At 39.5% G+C, this 18584-nt stretch overlaps 2 protein-coding genes across 8 annotated transcripts; one reads left to right on the top strand and one right to left on the bottom strand.

The window, feature by feature from the left end:
* The first annotated feature begins 68 nt into the window (after positions 1 to 68).
* Positions 69 to 8491, top strand: alas2 (aminolevulinate, delta-, synthase 2). Of its 5 annotated transcripts, none has more exons than XM_078950787.1 (11): positions 1037 to 1175; positions 1953 to 2096; positions 2256 to 2304; positions 2388 to 2483; positions 2650 to 2872; positions 3978 to 4162; positions 4363 to 4542; positions 5365 to 5529; positions 6583 to 6851; positions 7634 to 7796; positions 7931 to 8491. In XM_078950787.1, exons 2-11 carry the CDS (start codon positions 1974 to 1976, stop codon positions 8092 to 8094), a joined length of 1617 nt encoding a protein of 538 aa, XP_078806913.1. In that variant the 5' UTR covers positions 1037 to 1175; positions 1953 to 1973; the 3' UTR covers positions 8095 to 8491. The 5 variants fall into 5 exon arrangements, with proteins under 5 accessions (XP_004070414.1, XP_078806913.1, XP_078806914.1 ...); XM_078950788.1 differs by having other exon boundaries at positions 2439 to 2483; XM_004070366.5 differs by having other exon boundaries at positions 69 to 1175; positions 1953 to 2304.
* ttc34 (tetratricopeptide repeat domain 34) lies at positions 8175 to 18481 on the bottom strand. 3 transcript variants are annotated; one of them, XM_020704356.3, is made up of 9 exons: positions 18396 to 18481; positions 12221 to 13987; positions 11927 to 12149; positions 11353 to 11545; positions 11041 to 11207; positions 10412 to 10504; positions 10231 to 10327; positions 9800 to 10014; positions 8175 to 9111 (listed from the first exon to the last, which is right to left on the bottom strand). In XM_020704356.3, exons 2-9 carry the CDS (start codon positions 13900 to 13902, stop codon positions 8566 to 8568), a joined length of 3216 nt encoding a protein of 1071 aa, XP_020560015.1. In that variant the 5' UTR covers positions 13903 to 13987; positions 18396 to 18481; the 3' UTR covers positions 8175 to 8565. The 3 variants fall into 3 exon arrangements, with proteins under 3 accessions (XP_020560015.1, XP_078806910.1, XP_078806911.1); XM_078950784.1 differs by having other exon boundaries at positions 10231 to 10504; XM_078950785.1 differs by lacking the exon at positions 18396 to 18481 and having other exon boundaries at positions 10231 to 10504; positions 12221 to 13581; positions 13662 to 13839.
* Positions 18482 to 18584: the final 103 nt, after the last annotated feature.

Below are 18584 nucleotides of genomic sequence, written 5' to 3' on the forward strand. Positions count from 1 at the left end.
TTAAAAGGGAAAAATGCGCACGTGCCTCTCATGTTGTTTAAATGAGCAAATTCATGACGGTTTCTAACGCTGTTATGTCATTTACATGGTTCATTGAACGATTCAATCCTAGAGAATTGTTGAAGTCTGTTAATTGGTTCTGTTTCCATGACAGCAGATTTTATAGAATTGTTTTGGCAGAAAGTTACGGAAGCCGCGAGGGGCTCCACTTTTTAAATAGTTTCTGCGTCAATTCTTGCTGGTTCTCTACCTCTTTTCTACAATATTCCACCTTTTCATGCACGGAGGCAAAACAGAAATAATAAACACAAAAAGTAGAAAAAAATTAATGAAATTTAAAAAATTAAATAATGTGATTAGCAGCGTTAAAATTAAAAAGCCCTGATGTCTATGGGTAATAATCATAATGCAAGGCACCACTCTGTCTATTTTTAATTTCCAACTTTTGCTTTTTAATCTTTTTTTTTCTTTTTTCTTTTTTTCTTAAATTATTTTGAATAGGGGAAAAAATAAATGACTGAACTAAACTACAGACACTACTCAGGATAAAGATGATTATTGAAACGATCACAACTATAATTGGAGTTGTCGAATGTTTGACGTGTGATGCTACTGGTGAGGATCTATGGATTTGAAATTTATATTTAAAAAAAAACAATTAAAGTGTCGGAAAACAAAATTCAAAATAGGGCTTTTAATTAATTTTAGGTAAATTTGTGATCTTGTTTTTTTAATTCGGTAGCCAAAAAAAAAACACAAACATTTTTTTCAAAACCTTTAATGCATTCTAGTGTCACCCTGAATTCCAAGGGGTGCAAAAACCCAAATTTCCCGCCGTCCATTTGAAATGAAATACAAAATCCATCCACTCTTTGGAGACAATCAAGCAACTAAGAGCTAAAGTTAAAATCTGTTTCTTGGTAATATCCCTCACTATACAGGGATGGCTGAAGCTGGACAGAGGGTCTCGTAACTTAAGACCCTATCAGCAGCTTTGGACCTCCCATATTCACACAATCGTCTGCCTTGACGGCATCAGAGTTCCAAACGTCACTGTGTGGGTGGGAGGGTAGATAATTGCGTAATGTTCCTAGAATTGAACCAACAAATGTTGACACCTCCCCATCATCTGCCTATTTGCTGTTCTGAAGTTCGTCCTCAGTGCAGGTCAACAGGTGAGCCACGTTTTTATTTATGGTTAATGCCATATTTTTCATACTCATTTGCAGTATTCTAACTTTTGTGGTGGTTGAGGTGTGTTTGTTGAAACTGTTGACCAAATATACATTTCTAATAAATGCTATTTTTAATAGACTTATTTATTGTATAATAGCATTTTAATTTGTTTTCTTTGCAATAATTTTTTGATGTATGTTTTTAACACTTAATAATCCGTGTTAAATAAAGGGAAAAAACATAACATAAAACACCAGCAAAGATGACATCCAACCACAGGAAAAAGCCACAGATCCTGAGAATTACTTTATCAACGCAAACCAGCAGAGATAATAAAACCACGAATCGGTCCAACATTAGCAAGTGAAAAAAATGTTAAGACATTTTTGTAAATGAGTGCAGCAGGGGGAAAACTTTTTCATTTGATTTTAAGAATATTGGAAATGAGGTGAATTTGTTTTTTTGTTTGTTTTAAAGATGCCGATTTGATGACTTTTTCCGGTAATCAGGAGGTGAAGCCTGTCAGAGCTGCTCTAAAGCGCCTGCAGAGCAAAGATAAGCAGCAGCATGTCACACCCTCCAGAGGGCATCTCCTTGTACCCGCAAACGGGGATCATATTTCAGTTTTACTTTGATGGTTATGTGATGGAATTTGTGCCGTTTAGAGTGTTCTTTTCCTACACAAAAAAAAGCCAGACTAATCCATTTAAAAATATAACCATTGCAATTAAATAGAGAAATCTTTTTCCAACACGTTCCTGTCTTTCCTTACCCAGAGTAAGAACAGTTGCAGCGTCATGGCTGCCTTTCTTCATCACTGCCCCTTCCTGAAGTCTGCTCCAAAGCCAGCTCTGAGAAGAACCGGAGCCTCTTTGCTGTCTCTAGCTGAAAAATGCCCCATCATCACTCGCCAGATCACTGTGAGTTCCCCAGCTTCTCTGGATTCCAAGCTGAGCAGCCACACCACCAGATCTAAGAGTGACCAGGTTTTCACGGTGGAGCAAAAGAGGCGGTTTGCTCAGACTGCCACCCATGTGGCTGCGTCCATGTCGAAGGCCTGCCCTTTTGTTTCTTCTCAGATAGGAGTGGTACAAGCCAGTCCTGAAGTACAGGAGGACGTGAAAGATGGTAAGAACTGAACAAATTTGACAAAAATCAGAGATTATGGATGGGAACGTGTGACTTTCATAAAGATTCTCTTGTCTCTTGAGGTCTGATGAAGTCTCTGCTGAAAGGTTTAAAAGCATCCATGTTTCCATCAGGAGCTGACCTCAACACTGTCACACACCTCCTTAGAGACAACATGGGTGAGACTCACAAACCACAATTATTGGTATACGTCAAGAAAATGCCTTCATTTAGACTGAGTTTTATAAAACCAGATAAAGAAAAATACAGAATGTTCCACTTTAAAAGTAGCTTATGGATCATCCACCTGCTGCTTTTTAACTGCCGTAAAAATTCTCTCCTCAGTGGGCCCCAGCTATGACTACGACCACTTCTTCACTGAGAAGATTTCTGAGAAAAAGAAGGACCACACTTACAGGGTCTTCAAGACAGTGAACCGAAGGGCCAACACCTTTCCTTTTGCTGAGGATTATTCCATTCCTGAGAGGGCGGGCGCCCAGGTGTCTGTGTGGTGCAGCAACGACTACCTCGGAATGAGTCGGCACCCCAAGGTCCTCGGTGCCATCAGGTAGAGAAAAGACATTTCACTTGAATGCAGGCAAAAACAGAAAATGATTTAAATGATGGAGAGAAAAAAACCTGTCCGTGATCCAATTACATCCAAACTAATGTCTCTCCAGTTGTCTGAAGTTTATATGTTTATACTCCACTGAGTACTAATGATCAGTCAACATCAATATCCATTTGATAAGGTGACCTTTCACAGCCAGAAGTCCCCAAACATCAGAGCTTGAAGCCATGAATAATTTAATTCACCTCATCACAGTCCAGAAAAAACAAAGAAAATGTTATGGATGGATGGATGGATGGATGGATGGATGGATGGATGGATGGATGGATGGATGGAATTTATTCCAGACTCAGTGTTTTTTTCGTCTGCTACTGATTCACAATGATTTGAAAAAAGAAATAATCAGAAATGCTATTTTAAATGTAATTTTCTTTATATATGTCCCCCATCAGATAAATGCCACAAGAACATATTAAAAACTCAAATTTTCATTGGAGTGAGTCTGTAAAGATTCAGACTCTGTAAAGGGTAAACAATATATCTAATTTCAGTCACATCTTAAGTTTTTTCTTTTTTTTTTTACTTCTAAACCTAAAATATGACCTTGGGTAAATTGTCTAAACATTAAATTAGGTTAATATGACACCTGACCAACAAACTGTTCGTAAAAAAAATAATTTTTGGGAACCTGTCAAGAAAGTGACAGCATAAATAATTCATCGCTTTACTGATTTGGTTTCTGATTGTTCTCCAAAAGAATGTCAGATGATCCAAAAAGCTGTGGGGTTTAGATTTCCATTTTTGTGTTTACCAATAACATGCATTTATTGCCCAAACATGGTCGTTTTATTGTTTTTATTGTAATAATAGCATATTGTTATATGCTATTATTGTTGCCTCATTTAAATAATAGCTTGTGAATAATAGCATTTAAAATAAATCCAGCTGAAAGTCTTTTAAAAGATAACTCTGACCTAAAATGGATTAAATTCTTGCAAATTGTTCAATAAATTCTTGAAAGAGGAGTAGTTTTGTTGGTAGGTTTTTATTGCATTCATTCTCTAAACTAGTTATTATAGTTTCTGGTGTTGGACGCCCTCAGGGAAGCTCTGGAGAACTATGGTGCCGGTGCTGGTGGGACCAGGAACATCTCTGGCACCAGCAACTTTCATGTGGCTCTGGAGAGAGAACTTGCTCAGCTGCACGGGAAAGATGCTGCTTTGGTGTTCTCCTCCTGCTTTGTGGCAAATGATTCCACCCTCTTCACTCTTGCCAAGATGCTGCCAGGTATTTACTGACATACTGGTGTCTAAGTACCCAAGAAAAATGCTATAATCTAGCAGTCCTCGTGTTAGACCTGCAAATTATTCATTTATGTATTGGCATTTTCAGACAAGCACAATAAAAAAAAAGAAAAGAATTCTATGTCAAATGATGCAAAGAAGTTTTTCGCACTGATTTCACTGCGGGTTCTTTATGTTGGACAGGGTGCGAGATCTACTCTGATGCAGGGAACCATGCATCGATGATTCAGGGCATCAGGAACAGTGGAGCCAAACGCTTCATCTTCCGCCACAATGACAGGCGACACCTGGAGGAGCTGCTGCAACGCTCCGACCCCAAGACTCCCAAAATAGTGGCGTTTGAGACAGTTCACTCAATGGATGGTGAGTTCATCGAATGTGCAAGTTTACTCAGAAATCTGCATCGGTTATGTTGGAATACAAGCCATGACGACAGCTTTGCAGCACAGTTTTATTCCTTCTCTGACATCTCAAATTAGATTCCTCGCCACAATTTAATGCATTTCCAGTACTTCTGTTCCTCCTGCAGTTGTGGTTTCTATGCAACAGTCTGATGATTCCTACAAAGCCCTTTCTGAGCATTTGAAGTGCAGATGCGCCTGCTGTTTGAACTCGTGAAGTTATTGATGTGGATTCTGGCTTTTCAGGCGCCAACAACTTTAATGAAGACTTTCTTCGTACCAGACCAAAACCTATTTTATCTTTTGTGGTCCCCATGAGAAGCAAGTCTTATAGAAACTTTTTATGACTCATCTTAAAGAAACTTTGAATAATTTAATGTTTTCCTCCTACCATTACCTTTTAGGATGGACTCCTGCATTTCTGTTTGATTTAAAGATACCAAATGCACTGGGACCATGAGAAATGTAAAAGTACAACTTGGAATTCTGGTCACTGATTATGTGATACGATTTAAGTTACCTTTTCCATCACATTCCAGCCTTTTGTAATTTTTCTAAATTAATCCCAGTAAATTATTATCATTTTTATTTACTATTATTATTATTATTATTATTGTTATTATTATTATTATTATTATTATTATTATTATACATATTTTAGTAAAATTCTATTACGCATGCAGAATATATTTTTAACTTGTGATCCAACAATGACAGTTGCAGGTCTATGCTGCTCACCCAAACACAGTTTTATAAATAGTATCTTCTTCACTGGGGGTGTCAGGTGCCATATGCCCTCTGGAGGAGCTGTGTGATGCAGCCCATCGTTACGGCGCACTGACATTTGTTGATGAGGTTCACGCCGTCGGCCTGTATGGAGCTCATGGAGCTGGAGTGGGCGAAAGAGACAACATCATGCACAAGATCGACATAGTTTCAGGGACCTTGGGTGAGTCATCCCTCTTGTGCATCACAAATGTTGCACATTTCAGGGGGGAAAAGAGCAATTGTACTTTTAAAGAATTAAATGAAAAAAAATCTTCTTTTTTTTTTTGGAAAATGTTTCTATTGATTATTTCAGTAGGAGTAAGTCCAGCAGCTTTAAACTTCAACAATTGCCTATCTTTTTGGATCTATTCCAATTTGGTCAAACTGAAACCATCAGATTGCCAGAATAACAGCGTCACTCCCACCAAAGGAGATAATGCTGCTCAAGAGCTGGGGGCAAGAGAGGGCCGAGGTTGCATCATGGGAGAGGTTTTTATCAGCTGGGTGTCACTATCTGGTTTTACTGATAAGACCACCCTCCAGCAGTCCCTGCAGTGTAATTTTGGGACAACTGCAAGGTTTTACAGTCATTATTTTGACTCATAATTCAGGCAAAATTCGATTAAAACGAACTAAAATAACTTTTTTTTCATTATATTGATAATCTAAGCTTTTACTACATTTTAATTGGACTATAACTCGGCTAAATAATACTTTACAGTTGTTATTTTTTAAACATAGAACTGTCAGAGCTCAACATGATCCAAATGTTATTTATTGTTGTTGTTGTATTTTAGTGCTATTTATTAGTGTTATCATTTGATATTTTTATTATTCTCTGTTTTGGAATTGTGGTAAAATAATTTAATCAAAGTCCTAATCTAAGTGTTTAATACAACATAAAGGTATTGCCACCAAATATTTTCAGATGTCATTACAGTTTTCTTTTTTCAGTTTGCAGAAAATACTTTTGATCAAACTTGTTCTTCAAAGTAAACCTTTTAGTTTCACATAACAAAACTTTGTCATTATAGTTAATCAAAGCTGGCATAAATCTCTCTGATACCATAAATTGGTGGCATGTTTTGATGTTAAAAAAGAATTTTTTTGCATGCAAAACAATAAAATGACATGCCTTTTATTACTAAATACATTTCATAAAAGGAAATGAAATCAAAAGAAAACTAGTACGGTAGTTTTAGGTGGAAGCTTACAAACTTTTCCCTTTTTTCAGGCAAAGCATTTGGGTGTGTAGGAGGCTATGTTGCCAGCAGCGGTGCTCTAGTGGACACAGTGCGCTCCTATGCCGCTGGATTCATCTTCACAACTGCTTTGCCCCCAATGGTGCTGGCTGGAGCCCTGGAGTCTGTCCGGATCCTGAAGAGCGCCGAAGGTCAGGTGCTCCGAAGAGCTCACCAGAGGAACGTGAAACACATGAGGCAGCTGCTCATGGACAAGGGCTTACCTGTGGTCAACTGCCCCAGCCATATCATCCCCATCCGGGTAAAAACGATGAGCTGACTGCGCCAATATCTACTCTCTTTATCAAGTATCAACAAAGTGCATTTTTAAGGGTTATGTTATGTAATATGTTATGTAATATGTAGGAAATGTGACTACAACATCAGAAAGTCTTTTAAGGAATGAACTACCTGCTCTGATGATGATGATGATGATGAATATTTCTTTTTAATTATAGGAAGTCATTGGTTTTTTTTTCAAATGACAAATCAAACACAATGCATTGTGGTCCATCTTAGTATCAGGGTTGGCTATTTTACACAGACTAGAACTAGCTTGAAAAAAATACTTAATCATGAAACAGCAGTATTATGTGGATCCCTGCATATGACACTAAAAAGAAAATAATTAAAGAAATAGTTCCATAAACTTCATCTTTTGTGGCCACAAAGAAGTATTTTTTTGTGCACAAATGAGTATTTTAGTATCTTAAATTCCCACTGCTAACTGGCCACAAAATGCTAATTTGACTGCACAAAATTTTGAACTGTGGCCACAAAAAGCTAATTTAAGCAAACAAAACACTAATTCATGGCCGTTTGAATTTCATATCCAGGGCTCTGTAGTATTTTACTGACTTGCATATCTCATGAAAAGCTAGTTTACTAAGAAAGAAGTTTAGATTAGGGAGTTGTGTTATATCCATTCTTTAGGGAAAAATTATATATGATTTTTAGAACAAATTAAACTTTAGCTTTAGCTCTCTCTATTTAATGTAGTTCCATGCTCTGAGATCATACTCACTGACTAAGCTGACCTTTCAGGTTGGAAACGCTGAGCTGAACACAAAGGTATGTGACATCCTGCTGGAGAAATACAACATCTACGTCCAGGCCATCAACTATCCCACTGTGCCTCGTGGTGAGGAGCTGCTGCGCTTGGCTCCATCACCGCACCACGAGCCTGACATGATGGAGTACTTTGTGGGTGAGCTGCAGATTCTAGCTCCAGAGCAATCCCCATGACCTTTGACTAAAACAAAATACGTGACCTTTAAAATAAAAAAAAAAGGGACTAAATGTAAGCTTTTTCATTCAAACAAATGTTTGTGTCATTCACAGGGAAACTGGTGGAGGTGTGGCAGGAGGCAGGTCTTCCCCTCAACAGTCCTGCCACAGCCGCCTGTACCTTCTGTGACCGCCCTCTCCACTTTGACCTCATGAGCGAGTGGGAAAAATCCTACTTTGGCAACATGGAACCCCAATATATTACTGTGTATGCCTAAAATCAAGGTGTGTTCTGGTCCAAAGCGAATCTGTGTGAAAACTGTGTGCACTCTTTAAAAACACATACTCAGACATTGCATTTACAGTTTCTTCATCCATCAGCTGCACCTTTTATTTAGTACATTTTATTTGCATTCTCAGTGGTGTTAGTAGACATGAAAAGTTATTTTCTTTAAAAGCATCAAACCTGCACATTTGACACTTTCAAATTTCTTATCCACGTGTGATAGTTTGAATGAAAGTATTTAATGTTGCTGATTTCACTCATTCAAGTGAAGTATTGATGCAGATTTTGTTAGTTTTTGCCCTAAATATTGCTTAGCATGTGTCTGGTTTTAAATGCATGTACTAATAAAGTTATTTGGTGATGCTGTTTGACAAGATACTCCTCTGAAATAGTTGTGTCTTTGTGAATTTATTTTTATAAAAAGTTTAAATTTTGCATTAGTTCGAGCTTCCTTGCACCTTCGTCAATTTACAATGCAAGGGCTGGCCATTTCACGCTTGACCTTTGCCCTCAGTCTACGAAGTTCTGTATTTTTACCGTCAAGGAAGAGGCCACATTCAATCATTGTCCACACTTTGCTGAGCTGCTGCTCCCCATAGTGCTGCAGGGCCCCTTGAAGAAAGCACTCAGCCAGGCGCCGCCTCCCTGGGCCTGCTGCGATACCCTGAATGGCCTGGTCCCTGTGTAGCTCCAGGGCCTGGATGAAGTCATCCAGTGCCGCTTCCTCTCTGGAGCAGAGCAGCAGGCTGCTGCCCCGTCTGCACAGATCATCCGCCCAGAGTTCTCGGTCCTCTAAAGAGGAACTTTCCATATCGCCATGTTTCTGGATGACTTTGTCTAGATCAGCTGCGGCCTGCTCGTGTAAGCTCAGCTGTGCTAAGCAGGCGGCTCGTTGGCGAAGGTAGAGAAGTTTGTGGTTCCCTGCTGCTTGAATGGCGACTGTCAGGAGGGTGACGGCCTGATCCCAGCGGCCCTCTGACGACACACTACTCGCCTCCTGTGCTGCTGCCTATCACAATGCAAATCTATGAGAATATGTCTTTGCGGAGCTCAATAAATAAAGAAAATTGTTAAAAAAATCCACTTTAGGCACCAATTTCATTTTTGTACTTTTTCTCTAAGATTACAATCACATCGGCTTCCATGGCGAGCTATCAAGCCCTACTTTCAACGGAAAGTCTACATAAATATGTTCAAACTCTCTCATCACTGCATGGCTATGCACATTTTTAAGACCGTTTTTGAGCTCCATGTACAAAAACGCGTGGCCATTGAACACGCATTGGAAGTAAAATCAGTTGAACTTTGACCAGTTAGGGACTTTGATTTGGTAGTGACTTATGGATGTTGTCCCTTTCAATTCAGGGAAGGGCCAACCGTTTGAAAAATTGATTGGAGAAGAGAAATTATTGATTACAGTTTGAGCTCGACCGGAGGGACACAAAGTTTTTCATGTATCTGAATAGAGCCGATTCACAAGATTTGCACTGTTGACATCTCACACCAAGCCTCTTCCAACTGTAGGTGGTGTACATGCGCTAGTGAACAATGGCAAAAGAACAAGAAGAAGCCCATCCCTGTTTCTCCAGTGTGAACACGTTCAACGTGTGTCACACATGCCCGGAGTGAACGTAGCATTACAGAGGAAAACAAACTTTTCCGTTCTGAACCAATAGGATTTATTTGCGTTGGCTTACCTTTGCCAAGCATTTTTGTTGATTAAACGGGATCAAGGCCAGCAGGAAGGGGAGACAGGATGAATCTTTCTTGAGTAGATTGCTGAACCTGAGAGCTGCCCTGTGGTAGTTCTGCTGCCAGGTTTCCATCACGCCCATCCTGGCCTGGGCCACTGCATCTCTCGGTTCCTGGCCAAAAATGTGACACAAATGCGTCCCCGCTGCCTTTATATCACCTGAAGAATATTGAACGCCACAGTGGGAGTGAGACTCAAGCAACTTAAACACTGACTTTTCTCAACACACAATAAGAACTCAACACTGTTGGAAAAATGTATATAAGTTATCTCATGTTTGCTTTTATGAATTAGGTATGTAGGTATTATACTCATGTACACCTCACCAGATCATTAGAAAGGATAGAAGATAGAAAGGATCTCAAGGAACCTCACCTTTTGCTAGGAGTATGTCCACATAAAGAAGATGCCATCTTGGGTCTCTGCTGTCAGTCCTCATCAAAGCGCCAGCAATGATAAATGCCTCTTTGAGCTGCTCTTCGTGGCACGGGACAGAATGAATCCTCACAGTATCTGACAGATTGGCACGGCAGAATTTGTGGAGCCAATCACAGACCAGTTTTCCCGCCTTCTCCTTGACTGACAGGATGTCCGTGACGACTGAGTCTGCGTTCACCTGAAGAGCCTCCAGAATGTCATGGATGCATTCCTGCAATGCATTGTGGGAAAGTCAGAAAAACATCCACTGGTGTTGGTGTACAAATTCAACTTGCACTTAAAATGTTTAAACTTTTCATTTGAAGTTAGTCTTAACCCAAGCTGTGTAACCCCTAATGCCTAAATTTATTTCCAATTGTGTAAAAAAATTGCATTTTTCTTTTTTTTTTTTGCCTTTTAAAAAGGGTTGTAAAATGTCTGCGGAAAGCCCAGATCACATGGTACGTTCTGAATTAGCAACATATGTAGGGGAAAAAATTTATAGCCGACGGAAGTAGCTCACTGATTGTTTTGGTTGGTTTGTGGCACACTTAGCTTTGTCATAAAACATGCCAAATGAAAGTTTAAAAAAAACAAAAATGTTCAATTTTTCATGCCCTGACAGAAAATATTTAGAAGCAAACAAAAAATAATTTCCTAAAAACCCTAGTCCTTGTAAATTACCAAAATAACTACCATTTCATTTATTATTGCCACAAATGATTTTCCTTGAGATTAAAAATCTATGGTTTCACAGGTAAAAAGTACCTTTTCTTGATCCAGCATAAGATAAGTAAAGCCTCTTCCACACAGAGCCTGCACGTGTTTCGGATGCTTCTTCAAGATGGCGCTGAAATCAAATATGGCTGTCTTTCGCTGTCCTAGCAAGGCATAACACCTTCCTCTTTCTAGCAAGGACTCTGTTGCTTCACCACCTTGAAAAGCACAAGCACAGTTTTAATTTCACTGGATTTATAGTTTTGTTTCGTTCTTACAGTCTTACAAAGAAGATCCCAACCAGTGTTTTTAGTGTTTGTTGTACTCATTTTGCATATTAAACACTTTTCATGAGCCAATCACCAGATGCCATGATAGCCATGGACAGATAGATCACAGCCTCCCTGAGAGCGGCCTCCTCTCTTGAGCCGTCCAGGATGCGTTTGGCTGCAGAGTGGCAGTGTCCCTGCAGCAGCGCTCTGTCTTTTGGTTGTACCACGCCCAGGAGGCTGTGCAGGCAGCTGGTGTCGCTGCACAGTATCAGTTTTTTCAGCAGCTGGTAAGAAAACAGATGAACATTTGTTACTTTCTTTTTTTAATGCTCTTAAATTAATAAACAAAATTCTAATATCTAAACATGATTATTTAAAAATAAATATGATAGAATTAACAAAAATTGATTCATTCAATATTGAATTTAGTGTCAAGTTGCTAAATGCATTTTTTTTTTAATTTCTCCAATGACTGTTACATTATTTTATTATGTATTTATTTATTTATTTATTTATTTAAAGCCTATATTGTTTTTTGTTTTATGTATAAGTCCAGATTTAGTAGCTGGTGTACTTTCAGTTGTTACTCATTTGATTAGACTTGTGAATAAACGTCTAAAACTATACTTTTTAGTAAGATTTACCATGACTTTACACAGGCATACCTGATTGGTGTCATAAAGAAAGCCCCTGTGTAGCTGCAGCAGAGCGAGGCGAGCCAGTGTGGGTCCACGAGGATTAATGGTCCCAATAGACAGAAGTAACCTGTAGGCCTCCTCCACTCTGCCGAGTTGGTACAAAGCATCTGCTGCAAGTATGTGAGGCCCAACACCACCAGGCTGGAGCTCCATCAGCAAGGCAGCGAGAGACTGGACACCAGCAGAAGATCTAATGCACAAACCAAGAGATTCAGGTGAATGTATGGTAAATGATGAATCAAAATATGTCAAACCCAGTACCCTGATCTGTTGCCTCTCTTTGGGCCTTGCTGCTTGTCCTCCTGGAGAACCTGCTGAGGATCGTCACCAGAGTTAGATGTGGACTTGTGCAGAATTGTCTCCTCCAGAACAACTCGTCCCTGCTCCAGAAGAACCGTCACCAGCAGCCCTCTGTAGTTCCAAGGCACCAAGCAGCGGATAGTCAGCGCTGTTTCTTGGGGGTGAAGTCTGGTGGCTGTCATGTAATCCAGAGCTGTGAGGTAGTTTGAGCCGGCCATCATGCGCAGGAGCCCTCTGCCACAAAGGGCCCTCACACAGCTGGAGGGGTGAGGAGTGCTGTGCTCAATCACAGCTTGGAAGTCCTCTAGTGCCCCTCTGTGGTCATCAGAAAGAAGGCGGGCATATCCACGGAGAACATGGACTGTGTTCTGATAGCTCTGCTGTCCCGGGGCGGCTGCTAGCTGGCTACAAATGGAGAGCGCCTCCTTGTGCTCCCCTCTGAGGAGAAGACTGTCAGCCAGTCGAACCCTCAGCTCTCTCCCTCCTCCATTAGGCTCCAAATGACAAAGTGTTCGTAAAGAGGTGATGACGGGGTCCAGGAGCTCAGCTCCCTCTGTGGATCGAAAGTCTCCCCGGATAAAGACCTTGTCTCTGAAGTCAGACAACCATCTCTCCGCCTGCTGACGCAGATGGTTCTGAGCTGCTATCCCTGTGCCGCGATCGGTGAAGAGCTTTTGGAAGTAGATTCGAGCGGTGGCAGGGTGGATGTCAAATGCTTCACCCAGATCTTTGCAGTCCTCTGCAGCTTTTCCTCCTGCTGACATGCAGGCCGCTGCTCGGCAGGTTAGGAGTCGAGCTTTTCTCTCTGGACTGTTTTGGGATGAGGTGTTTTTAGCACCGTTTTGCAGGAGCGTGGAATAAATCTCTGCACTGTCTGAAAACCTCCTTGTCAAGAACAAATGTGCTGCTTGCAGTTCCTGTACCTGTGTGTCATGTTGTGAAAGTGCAAGTAAAAACTCAATGAGTGAGGAGACTTCTTCGGGATCCAACTCATCCTTCTGCTCTCTGATCTCCACCAGTTCATCGTCAAATGCCAGAAAGGGATGCACAGATGTTATTTGGTTCTTGAAAGCCTTCACTAATTTAGGCAGATGCACGGACTGCCTGTGTTGAACTAACATTACACTTTCCACTTTGTTATCACGATAAGCTTTGAGGTAAAGCCTTACACTCTCTGAACTATGAGGCTTGCACAGAAAGTAGGCCAGACCCCGAGTTATCTCAACCAACACACGATATGAACCATCCGGTGGAGGGTTTCGCTTTCCTTCGAGCAGATCAGTGCAGCGAGCAAAAATCTCCTCACATCCATGTCCACCACTCTGAAGAAGAGATTCCATTTTGAAAATAGTAGCTGACAGATTGCTGGGGCTGAGTGTAGACAAGAAAACGGCTGCAATACCTTTATTAAGACACTTAGCAGCTGGAAGGTCCCCATCCAGCCAACTTTCTAGAGTAAGGATGACCCCCTCCAGGTTCAGCTCGTCTAGTTTCCTCATGTGTGACACGGCGGTGGAGGCATTAGTCATGAAGGCGGACATGTACAGGGAGGTGGATTTCCCCAGGTCTCCTGCTGTGAGCAGCTCGTCTGCATCGGCACAAAGCTTCAAAGCATCGACTTCAGGTCGAACCAAAGCAGACATGATCAGGAAGATTCCTCTCGTTTTGTCTTATTTCATTTACTTGTTCAGAAACATGAGCATTTGATAATCCCGTTATTTTGAAAAACTGGAAAAGGATAAAGCAAAGGAACCATTAAAACAATAGATCAAAAAAAACAACCCCATGGAAATCAAACTTTGATCACGATGTTGGGGATGCTGCTGAACAGGAAAAAAAACAACAGCAGTGGAAAAAGCCCCTTCCTTACCTTGATATTTGGTACACAGCCTTTTAAAGACCCACTCTAATGTAAAATTATGTTTTTTTTAAATGTTCTCATAGCATTTTTATGATGATGGAGGATATGTATAAAGAAAATTAAATTAAATATTTAGACATTTCTTTATTCATTTCTTTTCTTTTTATTTAAATCGTTGTAAATCAGGAGCAGGCAAAAAAAAGCCGTTCTAAAAGAGCTTATTTGTTTGTAATACTCTGGCTGGAGTTTATTAAAAATTCAGAGGTGAATAAAATACTGCCCCTTTGAACAAACTAAGTCCTAGAAAACAACACAGGTAGTTTGATTTTGGCTAAAAATTGCATAATCAAAGATGATCAGATTATCAAAAAATGATCGGAGTGGGTCTTTGAGGCATTGATTCGAATCAAATTATTTCTGTAACTGTTAATGAAGCTTCTGCACCAGTCGACACTTGTATTTCTCAGCTGTCTCAGATTTTATTTGATTTTCTACACTTGACGGTATCTTTCATTTCACCCCATTGGTGGTTGTTCTGGGCTTTTTGGTTACCATGTGCACAATCTGTCTCTTCGGTTTGTCATCAACATTTTTTTTGCAGGCACACGCACAATGCAAAAACTGAACTCATGGTGACATCAGTGGAACAGAAAAACATCACAAATGTGTTCTGTTGGCCACTTGGTCTGTGGTTTATACCATAAAATCTACCCTTGAAAAATAAATGGGTATGGGTTCTTATGGGCTACGAAAGTAAAAAGACCCTTTTTTCAAGAGAAATTTTTACCTTCTCTCTGAATTGCAAGGACAATTATCTTATCATGAAAGTTTTTCAATAGCAAAATGTTGAAGAAAATAAATCTTGTTGACTAGATTTTTCTTTTTCTTAAAATAATAATTCTTGGTAATACCATTTTTCTTACCCTATTTATTTTAATATTTTGCCTCTTTATAGAAAATTCGTCGCCGTGTTAAGAATTTTTGACTCATCTGTTTTTGCAGAGGCCCTATGGACCTACAGCTTCTGAATATGTGCAGCTGCATTTACAACAGCGAGTAAGGGTAAAGGGTTCTCTTGAACAATAGCTTAAAAGCAATATCTTTTGATACATATATTTTAAATAATAATAATAATGGATTGGATTTATCTGCGCTTTTCAAGTCACTCAAAGTGCTTACATTGTGTCCATTATTTATTCACTCCTCATTCATGCTTGGTGATGTTAAAGTACTGTTGTAGACACAGCTGCCCTGGGGCAGACTGACAGAGGCTTGGCTGCCAGTATGTGCCCATGGGCCCTCTGACCATCACCAGGGCATTCATGCACATCCACACACCAGTGGAGCCACACTGGAGGCAAGGAGGGTGAAATGTCTTGCCCAAGGACACAGCGACAGTTGGCTGGGGGGAGTGGGGATCGAACCGCCGACCCTTCGATCATTGGACGACCCGCTCACCCACCTGAGCCACTGCCACCCATTTATTATTGATGTCATTTTCAGTTTTACCTTATTGAATTAATTTTATTTTTTCTGTCATTCTCTTAGAGGGTACCAACTAATGAGTTATATCACTAGAGGAGACATCACGTGGTTCCTCATGGGAGGAGAGCACCGCCATCTTGGTGAGGTCAAGTTACTGCTGCAGTGAATGCATTTGAACACATTTTTTGCAAAATACCAGTTCATTGTTTGGGTTTCAACTGCCAAAATCAGATAAATGAGTCCAATTAGGAGGTAGGTGTATCATTTCACAGGTAAGTATTTTAATTTTTTTTCTTTTAAGGCTGCAGGGGCTTCATTAATAGAACACATGTTGACATGCATGATGCTGCAGGGCTATTATCAACATGCTGCATGATGTACATTTATTTTGCTGTCAATATAAATGTACATTTTATTTTGCTAAACCTGTATACAGAATACTAGGCTATTATAGTAATATAGATTTATACATTTCTGACTCAGTGAATGAACTTTTCTTGCAGGTATCCAATGGATTCAGCCTTAGGGAAAAAGTGGGCCTTATCTATCAAAAGAGTTAACCCAGATGTATCACTGTGGTACCAACTAGCAACACAGTCTGGCTGTTCAAAACATTTGTGGAAACAGATTTTGATGAGAGGCCAGACTGTTTTTTTAGGGTAAATCTGTTGTTCACTTTTGGACTTCTTTTGATTATTATAATTATTATTATTATTATTATTATTATTATTATTATTATTATTATTATTATTATTATTATTATTATTATTATTATTATTATTATTATTATTATTATTGACTTATTGTTGGGTTTTTCTAAATAATTTAAATTACATGTCAAACAGGTCTAAAACTTCTAAATGTTTAGAAATTAATTTTAAAAATTCTTTCTAATATTTTTTTTATTTGTAAGAAGTCCTGCAACAATGCATTTTCATTCAAGTTTGAGCTTTTAAGGCTGACTGTTTCTCTTCTTTAACAATATAATAATAAATAATAATATATATATATTATATACATAAAATATAATATATTTATATATATGTATAAATATATTTAAATCTAAAAATATATACAGTTTATAAAAGCTACTTGGACACCACTAAAATCAATAGAAATCAATGTCATGTGGGCGTTGTCGACCTCACCAAGATGGCGTCGCGCTCCGCCACCGTCGGCCAGGCTTCTAAAGCGGGCGTGTCTCCTCTAGGGATATAACTCATTAGTACCAACAGTTTTGAGCAACGTTATCAGAAGTCTGAACTCTGTCTCCCCCTCTGGTCATCGGTGGGAGCAGTCTCCAGAGAACTGAATGCACTTCATCTCCCAACAGCCACAGGGTGCAGTTTCCGAGTGCTGCACGCCTGACTCTCAATTGACAAATCAATAACAGTCTACTTAAACACTGCACTGAGCTTCACTTAGTGTGAAGTATAGTTTGTGCCGCTCTGCCTGCTTTGATTGAGCACTACATCTAGACATGAGCTGCTTTCCTGACCCTGTTCTGTATTTGACTCTGTTTGCCTGCTGCCTGCTCAGAATGCTGCCTGAACTCTGACTTTGCCAGTTTCTACTTGGATGCTCGTTGTTAACCCCTACCTGCCTGAACGTGATTTAGCTTTGGGGACTTTTAGCTGAGCCAATAAGCCTAATGCATCTGGAACCAGCTGTCTCCCTGTTCTTGTGACAAACGTCATATTGTACAATTTCTATGTGCAAAGATCTGTTAAACAATTCTGTTGCAGGAATAATTATAGAGGTATAAATTAATTGTTACGACCCTCTTTGGGAAGGAGGGAGAAAAAACCAGGGGTGGGTTAAGTTAGTCACACCGTTTATTAGGGTGACTGACTGGAGGAATTTCACAAAAACCAAGTGAATGAATAAGCAAAACAAAAAACACTGAAGGGGTTTTTATAACTTTCACTATTTTATGTATAGTGACATTGGATCCCAAGAAAAGGAGAAAACAATTTAAATGTATTAATATGAATAATAGTAAAAGTAATGGAGTAAGGGTGCACTTTGATGCTTATAACTTAAAACTGAAGAATAATTCCCATTTTTTTAACAAAAGACCAATAACTTTTGCTAAGGATTTGACTGTATGATAAAGACTTGGGTGTTGTACAATCTCAAAAGACTTGGGTTGTTTCTTCAACCCAATTCTTGGAATTTTTGTGGTTACTTTTTGGAGCAATACTATTCTTGGGGGCTATTGTGGTTTCAATTGAACCCAGTTTGCTTTGTTTATTACTGATATAAAATCACCCAACAAAAAGTTGGTCCCTTTTTAACCTTAGAATTGGGTTAAACCTAACCAACTCGTTACAAATATTAATTATGGAGCTTTTAGTTTGCAGACACATTAAAAATCTTATTTGGAGTGATCACAAAGCAGCAAAAATATCAGAATTGTCATATTAGTTTAGCTTTTTTGCCCTTATAGTCTGTTCTTCACATTTTTACTTAGTGTACTTAATTAAGTTTTTGTTTGAATTTTCCTCTCAAACCTAAGTAGCCTAAACATTTCCACTAGTAGTTTTACCTAAGTAACCTTTTTTTTTTAAATTAAATAAACTTTTCTTTGACTCTTTCCTCTTTTAGCATGTGGGACCAGCGCCTGTAATTCAATCCGTTTGTAATCAAGGTTGCCAGGACACCGAGTTTCTGCTCACAACAAAAGCTCTGGACTCTTATATCCACACTTCTGAAAGAATATATAAGTTTGCAACAGCTGAACGTCTCCAAACAGAGCAGCTTAGGGAAACACCGGTCGAACAAACTTACCGGGAAGGCTTTCAAGTCTGGGAAAAAGTCCTGTCTCTTCCTGGAACAGAGCGAGTCTGGTAACCCGTGGAAACCACTGACGCTCGTGCAGGAAAGCTGACCACACTGGAGCGCGTAGCTGTTTCACCACTTCCTATCATTTCAACAAGGTTTGCGTTCAACTAACACCTGAGTTTCAAACCTCCTCCT

This window comes from Oryzias latipes, chromosome 7 (genome assembly GCF_053564925.1).
Source record: "Oryzias latipes strain Hd-rR chromosome 7, Olatipes_Hd-rR_3.1".
NCBI classification, from domain to species: domain Eukaryota; kingdom Metazoa; phylum Chordata; class Actinopteri; order Beloniformes; family Adrianichthyidae; genus Oryzias; species Oryzias latipes.